Raw genomic sequence first — 9,122 nt, forward strand, 5'->3', positions numbered from 1 at the left:
TCACTAGTTTAAGGAGGAAACAGGTGAGAGAACCAGTCGTTATTGTGTAGTGTCATAAGGATATTCACCAAATATAATTGAGGAATATACTAGGTATAATGAGAACACAAAGGAAGGTCACCTATTTCATATTGGGGACCAGGAAGCTATTCCTGGAAGAGAGAACAGATGAACCACATCTTGAGGATAGTATAGCTGTTAGCCAGGTGGGCACGTGGAGAATTTATCAAGAGGAGACTACTGCACAAAAATGTGTGTAGAAGCATGGGCCCTCCCTCTCCAAGATGGCGTCCTTGCTGCAGTCGGAGAGGGTTCTCTGTCTAGTCCAGGGAGAAAAGAAGGTTCGGCCCCACTTTCGCAGCTCTACTTCTGCTGCTGTTGTAGCGAGTTGCAGTCTCTGGAATGTATGTCTCACGAGGTGGAGTCTCATTATTGTCCCAGTTGCTTAGAAGATACGCCATCAGCTAAAGCCAAACTAAAAAAGAATAGATGTGCCAACTGCTTTGACTGTCCTTGCTACATGCACACCCTCTCCACCCAGACAACAAGTATCTCCACACAACTTGCAGATGACCCAGCCAAGACCACCATGAAGAAAGCCTATTACCTGTCCTGTGGATTTTGTCACTAGACGTCTAAAGATGTGGGCATGGCAGACAAATCTGTTGCTAGTGGTGGTTGGCAGGAACCTGAAAATCCTCACACTCATCAGATGAACAAATTGATTGAATATTACTAACAGCTTGGTCAGAAAGAGAAAGTTGAGCATGATTGCAAGAAACTGGCGCGGTGCAGAAAGTATATGCCTCTGGCTTTTTTGGACAAATATGGTCTTGGAACCAGGCTTCAGCGACCATGAGCTGGTACATCCATCAGTACCCTTGCCAGACTTTACCTTAAAGAGGGAGAGTACCAGAAAAAGATAAAGATTGACCCAGCTCAGGCTATAGATGAAGTGGAACCTCTACCTGAAGACTGTTATATAAGACCAGTAAATTTAACAGGTGACCACCCTTCAGCACCATCTCTTACACCCTAATTTCCAACCAGTCTGTGCTTCACAGCTCTATCCTTGCCACAAACATCTTCTGATCAAACGGTCCCTGTGTTGCTGCAAATGTGAACATAATTTGAGCAAGCCAGAATTTAATCAAACATCTATCAAGTTCAAAACCCAACTGGTTGTGTCAATTGTATTCCAGAAGTGAGAATCATGTCAATTCCCAACCTTTTCTACACGAAGGAGAGCCAGGTCCTCCTGACTCTTAAGAATCCTGTGGAGAACCTCACCCATGTGACTGTTGGAGTGTGAGGAGGGAGACCCTAATAATATCAAGAGCACTGCTAAGGTGGTGCTGCCTCACAAGGAGCTTGTTGTTGCTGGCAAGGACTTAGCCTCAGAGTACAGTGAGTTGGCAGAACCCCAAGACTTTCAGGACGATCTTGACATTATAGCCTTCAGAGAGGCCAACAAAGTGGGTATTTTCATCAAAGTTACTCCACAACATGAGGACAAAATGACCATGTGCTTCAAGATGAAGCGTGATTTAAAAAACCTGGCAGCCCCCATCTGCCCCAGTGAAGAAAGTGACCAGGGCACAGAAGTCATCTGATTCACCCACCATGTGGAACTCAGCTTGGGCCCACTTCTACCTTAAAAGGTTCCACTGGCGAGGCAGGTGGATCGTTTGAGCTCAGAAGTTCGAGACCAGCCTGAGCAAGAGTGAGACCCTTCTCTACTAAAAAAATAGAAAGAACTTAGCTGGACAACTAAAAATATATATAGAAAAAATTAGCTGGGCATGGTGGTGCAGCTGGTCAGTCCCAGCTTCTCGGGAGGCTGAGGCAAGAGGATTGCTTGAGCCCAGGAGTTTGAGGTTGCTGTGAGCTAGGCTGATGCCACGGCACTCTAGCCCGGGCAACACAGTGAGACTCTGTCTCAAAAAAAAAAAAAAAAAGGTTCCATTGGCAGGCGGATCCCAAAGGACAGGGTTACCATAAACTTGAATGGGGAAGCCGCTGCTTCATTAGGCCGTGTTTATAACAATGTACCCACACACTACTGAATCCTATTCCTAGGAAAGTGGGAGGATAGGCCAAGTATTAGGAACACAGGGTAACTGCTATTCCTCTTGCCTGCACCTCTGTTGACCTCAGTAAGTCTGTGTCTTCCTCACTGAGCTCTGCATAGTGAATAACCACAGTATAGTTCCATCCCAGTAAAGCGGATGGCTGTTCCTTGGAGTGGCATTAGATTTACCACCTGAGAAGCTCTGACTATATTAGCTCCCAATCTGATCTCACAAAGGATCACAATCTCACAGATGAAACTTAAAAATGATAACCCAAAGGTGGACCTGGTATTAATGATCCAGCATTGGTCTCAATTTACCAGCTGCTCCCTGCATTCTATTAAGTATAATCTTACAATCTAAAACATGTCCCCTCACTTACCTTCATGCTCCCATTTTGCCATAGATTGCCATTTGACAGGAAAGTACAGTGTCACATTGTCTTCAGTTTTGTCATTGGAGACACCTGTGAAATTCTTAAGGTGCTCTCATTTGCCCTCTTCTAAGTGAATATAGGACATTTATTAGTTGCTCTTAAATTCTTTCCCAGTAGAGCATGGAACTTTTAAGAAGAATTTGAGAAGCAAGCAATTATATGTCATGTAAAGGGGATAGCAAATTCCATTCATTTAAATATTGCCACAACATCCAGGGATTATGTTGCCATGGGGGCAATCTTCATATGTCTTACTTTCTATCCCTTCTCCTCTTTAACTCAAGTTGTTCTGAGTATTTGGGACCTGGAAAGAGCCCAGAGAAAACCTGAGTGGATACATTCATTTCTGGAATGTAGAAAACATTTTAAAATGCTAGATTTTTAGCGTGATCTGAACTAACATTCTTTCCATTGATTTGAAGGGGAAATTAACTGTTACAATCTCTTGAATCCAAAACTGGATATTAAAAGAACTTTTCCCCTTAAAAAAAATGTGTATAGAAGTATGGGAAAACATGGCACTTTGGGAAATTCCAAGCAGGCAGTCTGGAGGATGTTTATGTACTATATTACTATTAACAAAAGTAACAGGGCACAGACCCAATATTAAGTAAAATTACCTTACTTAAGAATGTACCTGTCACTAATATACCATAAATTTTGCTAGCAGGGACTACTGGCATAATGCACTTAGCTAGAAGAAAGAATTAAATGATTTTAAGAAGTTGTGTCTTTTCACCTTATATCACCATTTCCCACCCTCTACAACTATAGTCTATATTTATTCAACAAAGGAAACAAAATATCTATATTAAGTTACATTATGCTCTATTAGAACAACTTAATTTGTATAATAATCATGGAAAAAATAGCGATTTAAATGACTGGTCTACCCAATATTCTTCCTCCTCTGAGAAAATTCCTTCAAACTATAGCTCTGGGTCAAATCCTGAATCCAAAACACCCTATATTTCTTCTTCTTCTTCTTCTTTTTATTAATATTTAATTTTAGAATAGGTTTAGATAAAAGAAAACTTGCAAAAATAGTTCAGAGTCCCTGTATACCCCACACTCAATTCCCTTTATTGTTAACATTTTACATTACTGCGGTATATTTGTCACAGCTAAGAAACCAATATTAATACATTATTATTTGACCAAGATGCATATTTTATTAATATTCCCTTAATTTTTATTTAAAGTCCCCCCACCCCTTTTTTTTTTGTTCCAGTCTCTGATCCAGGACACTATATTACATTTAGATGTCACGTCTCCTTAGGCTTCTCTATACTGTGACAATTTCTCAGACTTCCCTTGTTTTTGATGACCTTGGCAGTTTTGAGGTAGTCAAGTATTTTGTAGAATATTCTTCAACTTCAGTTTGTCTGATGTTTTTCTCATGGTTAAACTGGGTTATGGTCTTTAGGAGGAATACCACACAGGTAAAGTGACTTTCTCCTCACATCATATCAAGGGTACATACCGTGAACATGACTTATCACTGTTGATGTTAATCTTGATCACCTAGCTAAGGTAGTGTTATCAGATTTCTCCACTGCAAAGTTATTTTTTCCCCTTTTCCCTACTATATTCTTTGGAAGGAAGTCACTCTATATAGCCCATGATTACGAAGTAGAGTATTCTGCTCTATCTCCTTGAGGGCAGAATACATAAAATATTTGGAATTCTTCCGCGTGGTAGATTTGTCTATTCCACCCCATTTATTAATTTATTCAATCATTTATATCAGTATAGGCTCATGGTATTTTTTATATTTTATGTTATGATCCAATAGTAGGTTAGTTATTTTATTGCTTAAATTATTCCAGCTTTGGCCACTGGGACCACTTTGATTGAGATGGCTCCTGTGTCCCTTTGACATACAACATTCAGTTTGCTTTTTGAGCACTTCCTTACTCTCTGGCACTATAAATTTTTTTTGTAATCAGATTTAATATAATTTGGAAAATGCTATAACCTTTTAATATAATTATGAGAGCGAGATATGGTAAACCAATGATATTAGTAGACATTCATCAGTAATGAGGGCTTTGTATCTTGAGTTGTTTTAAGTTCAATTTCCTAATCACATCTTACTTTTAGTTTGGTTTAGAAATTAACCAATGATTTTTTCTGTAACTTTACATATTATAAATAGAATGAAGGAGTTAATGAATTTAGAATTAAACACTTTTTATTTAAAGAGGAAACTAGGATACTTACTGCTGATAACTAGGAATCATATTATCAAAGGACTGTTAATTCAACAAATTTACATACAGAAAGAGAGGCAATTTTATATGTTTAAAGAAGGAAATTAAAAAGAAGCAAGAGATCTTCAATTTACTTTTAAAGAGAAATCTTCAGATTAAAAAATACTAGGTCTACTTTAATAGATGATATATTCCCAGTGTCACAAGGATTAAGGAAGGAAAAAGACCTTAGAAGCAATACCAATTCTCAATTCTCTAATTCTCGAAAGGCATTCCACAGGTAAATAGGTAAAATGGCAGGCAATTGTCCAAATAGTTGTGTGATTAGGAAGAAGTTGTAGTTCTCATATTTCTGGTTCTCTTATGTGTATTTGTATTAGGAAAGATAATAATTTCTAATGTTCTTTCAGCTCAAAATTATGCTATTGTTAAGTAATAGGCAGCACTCCAGAAATTTACAAACATATTGTATGACAGTTACTTATGAACATACACCTGGTACTTTCATACCTTTCTTCATGGAGTTCAGTATACCTGACAGCTGACACTTACTTAATTTCTCCATGAAACAAAAACAGCAAAACTTCTACAGAAGAGAAAACAGAATCAGCAGCGGCACTGGGACATATACCCAAGCCCCTGCTTTCCATTTCAGTTGCTGTTTTTCAGAACTACACTGTCTGACATAAGAAAGACTAGTATAAGCAGAATGTCCCTACATTTAGTTAATATCAATTCTAATTTAGTACACAAGTGATCTCTTCAAATACTTATTACTTAGACTCCATGTAAGGGAGTGGGGAAGGGGAGAAAGCTAGAGTGGAGGGAGATGAATCAAATCACATTTGTAGACTACAGTACAACAGTCAGTATATTTCCTAAGATAAAGTCCTGTTGGGTCCTATTATGGGAACTAAGAGATAAAAAAAAGATACGACAGCTAATTTAAAAATCCCAAACTTCTCAACCAAGTTGAATCTGTTATTGGTAGATGCTGGATTATTACAATGAACTATGAGCCTAGAAAGTTGAAGGTAGTTTCTTTACTGAGAAAATAAAAACATGTTGCTTAGGGAAAAAGAGTAAAAATGGCCAGGTATTAGGTATACTAGGGAATAGCAAGTGAAACAAAATGTCTGAAGTATCTATATGTCGTATCTTAGATACGTACAACTATTATAAGACCATTATTTCTCTTATCTCTCAGGAAACATACATTTAGTTATGATATTGAAAACAAAAATTGAGCTTTTAATAGAAAACTAAATCCCATCAGAAGAAGAGTTACATGGAATAAGCCATTTCTTGTATAGATGCTGACTTCCACTCCCCACAATAGTATTTGATAAACAGAAACATTTGTTAAGCACCTATCACATGTCAAGAACTCTGCTAAAGACATACAAAGATGACTAAAAGATTACCTGAGCTCACAGTCTAGAGACTGTTGTAAGGAAAAAGTGATTGATCATGAGAGGGAGATGAATCAATATAAATGAAAAACTGGGATTTCACTGTAGGAAACAGGAAAGAGGATTAATGCTTTTAAAAGAGACATAAAAGTAGATTTCTGGGCAATTGAAGGTAAGAATCATCCAATCTTTTTAGATTCTGAAGGCATCTCTAGATCAAGCCTCCCAGTGAAATGGGGCAATGACAATTTGACAGCTAAAAATAAGCCATGATTATAGCAAAGAAAACAGCAGCCAGCATAAACTTGGCCATTGTCATTGTTGAAGTGGTGGAATTACTCCTTTCAACTATTCTTGTCATCATAGGCTTCCTGATACGATCATCTGTAGTGAGGATAGCTTTTCGAGCCCCATCCCACTTTCCAGGGCCCTGTAGACGATACTGGATTGGAGTACAGGGTCCCAGGAATATGCGTAATGCCAACTTGGGGTCAGTGAAGGCCAGAGATAGCAAATTGGGCCTGACCCCCACCATAACAGCAAGCTCTTCCATGCTATCTATATAATCTCCCTGAATGGTGTGGCGTTGGCTCTCCACATACCTGAAACAGAGAAGACAGAAGCCATGGCCTATCAACAATTCAATCACTCAATCAGCTAATCAATCAGTCAATCAATCAGTGCTTTCTGAATGCCTGCTATTGGCTCAATATTGGGCTAGGAACTGTGGAAAATAGAGAAGAAAGATATTTGTCACTGTCCTTAAGGATCTTTTAATCTACTAAAGGAGATGAAACAGATATACATGAAGCAGAGAAGGATATACGATTCTTAGCAAATGATGTGGTTTTAGGCTGCTAATAGAAATGTAGAGAGCGGATAGTAAAAAGAGAGCTATCATAGGTTCTTAAAGGATGAGGAAGATATAGATAAGATGAGGGTAGGTATAGCAGATCCAGATACAAAAGACTCTGATAGTGTGAGAAAGAGAGAATCTACCACAAAAATTCCCAATTGTTTGGGATCCTCAATTATTTTACGAGGGCAGTTGTGGAGGAGTACACAGAATAGGATTTCCCAGGGCTAATGTTAATATGGAATCCTGAAAGGATGAGGGAGGATGACTTATCCCACAAGAGGAAGTGACCCTCCAAATGGAGCCAGATGGAATGATTATACCAAGTTCAGCTTTGAATAGTCAAAATGACTTTTTATGGGGGAAATGTGGTTAACAGTGATATATGTGTGGAAGGAGTGGGATTTTTACTTTCTATAATGAAAATAAAGAACAGTAGGACAGAAAGGAAGTAAGAAAAAAGCCAAGTCAGGCTAATTGAGATTGAGGAACCCAAGAACGAGGATAGGAAAAAATGATAGAAAATAAATTTGAGGTAGAACTGGTGAGATGGAATTCCAGATGAGCTGATAGATAGTCAGGTGGAATTTGTTGAAAGGGGACCAGATTTAGAAGAGAAGATAAGACAGGAAAGAATTTGAGAGCTTTCCCTTACAGAGGTTATGTTGGCTCAAGGGTTTGTAGGCATGCATTTATTTATTCTACAGCAGTAGGTCAAGAGCTATAGTATTCATGAAGGTTTCACAAAAGAGATTCACTAGTTCCTGCCTTGTAGGGTTATTATGAGGATTAAGTAAGCTCATGCATATAAAATACTTAATGTGTACATATAGTCGACCCTCGATTATATCCTCGGAGACCACTCACAGTCAGAAGGGGTTAGGCAAAAATGAGTCAAAGGAAAGAGAAAAGGAAAGTTGAAATAAGATGGTTTAGTGCCAGAAAAGAAAAGGAAGCACTCCAAGAAGGAAGAAATGTTTAGAAGCACCACACTCAGTAGTGGAAGAAAAGCAGAGGAAGGAAAATGAAGTCCGTCATGGATGACCTTCAAGAGAGCAGTTTCAGGAGTAAGGATGGAAGTTACAATGCATGAGGCTTAGGACAGAGCAAAGGGTGAGAATTTAGAGCACAGAATGTAGAAGATTTACTGCAGAAGTTTGGCAGTGAAAGGAAGAAGGAAAATAGGAGAATACCTGTAAAGGGTCATGGGGTTAAATAAAAACTTAACTTTTTCCTCTTCCCAGATAGGGGAGAATTATGCTAGTATAATCAATTGAAGAAAACTACCTCTTTAGGCCTGGAATGATTGTACCTCTAGCTTTTCCACAGAAATTTAGGAACTTAACATCAACTTCTACTTTGTCCAAATAAAAAACACCCAGCAATTGAGCTCAAGTTCTGAAATTCAGACTGCTAAATTACTGTGTTCACCAAAGCACTAAGCAGCTGGCTGAGGTTACCATCTTCCCACATCATGTGTACTATGTACACCATGAGCCCCTGTGACCTAAGTGTGATAACAGCCAGCAAAGGGACCACTGCAGATTGTAAATCTACCTATAGATTTGAAATTTGACCATATCTAACTCTCCTTAATTCATTGTTACTCTTCCTTCCTCTGGTAGCTCTGCTAGCACTACAGCAATCCTCATAAAAATAATATGCCTGCCATGTGCTTTTCCTACTCAACTTTCCTTTTAGGGCCTAAACGTAGGATTTTAAATACTTTTTTTAAAGCTTTTCTCTCCTTTCCCATTCATAGTCAAACTACTGGTGCTATTTTTCCATTCTTCTGTTACAAACTATTATTCCCTTTTTTTTCAAAATATAATCTAAATCCTGAAACTAACATGAGGAAGCTAAATGTAGTACAATATTGCTCTTATTAAGAAATAGGTAGAAAAAGTAGCCATATATCTTCCTGGGAAAATTTCTTACCTTTTTTCCATTTCCTTTTGAGCCTTAGATATTTCTGCCATCATCTCACTTTGTGAGGGCAATGTCTTTAGGCCTAAAGAGAAAAATCAAAATTTTAAGTGTAAAATTACCTCAGTAGGAACAATAATCCTATTAACAATGATTATGCTATGGAGAATTCAAAGGAATACAGGATAGGGGTTTTCTGTACTCAGG

At 38.2% G+C, this 9,122-nt stretch overlaps 1 protein-coding gene and 1 pseudogene across 3 annotated transcripts in view; one reads left to right on the plus strand and one right to left on the minus strand.

The window, feature by feature from the left end:
* The first annotated feature begins 266 nt into the window (after positions 1–266).
* LOC105809628 lies at positions 267–1,717 on the plus strand (annotated as a pseudogene).
* FMO5 (flavin containing monooxygenase 5) overlaps positions 413–9,122 on the minus strand; it is a 31,703-nt gene continuing 22,993 nt past the window's right edge. For 2 of the 3 annotated variants that reach the window (XM_012643463.1, XM_012643462.1), the window contains exons 8-9: positions 8,928–9,000; positions 5,750–6,735 (exon numbers count right to left, since the gene is read on the minus strand). In XM_012643463.1, coding sequence (XP_012498917.1) covers positions 6,390–6,735; positions 8,928–9,000 — 419 coding nt within the window. In that variant the 3' untranslated portion in view covers positions 5,750–6,389. Of the gene's footprint in view, positions 476–5,749; positions 6,736–8,927; positions 9,001–9,122 lie in introns of those variants that run through there. The other variant, XM_012643464.1, reaches the window with a different exon arrangement.

The sequence above is a fragment of the Propithecus coquereli genome, unplaced genomic scaffold (assembly GCF_000956105.1).
Source record: "Propithecus coquereli isolate 6110/MARCELLA unplaced genomic scaffold, Pcoq_1.0 Scaffold197, whole genome shotgun sequence".
NCBI lineage: Eukaryota > Metazoa > Chordata > Mammalia > Primates > Indriidae > Propithecus > Propithecus coquereli.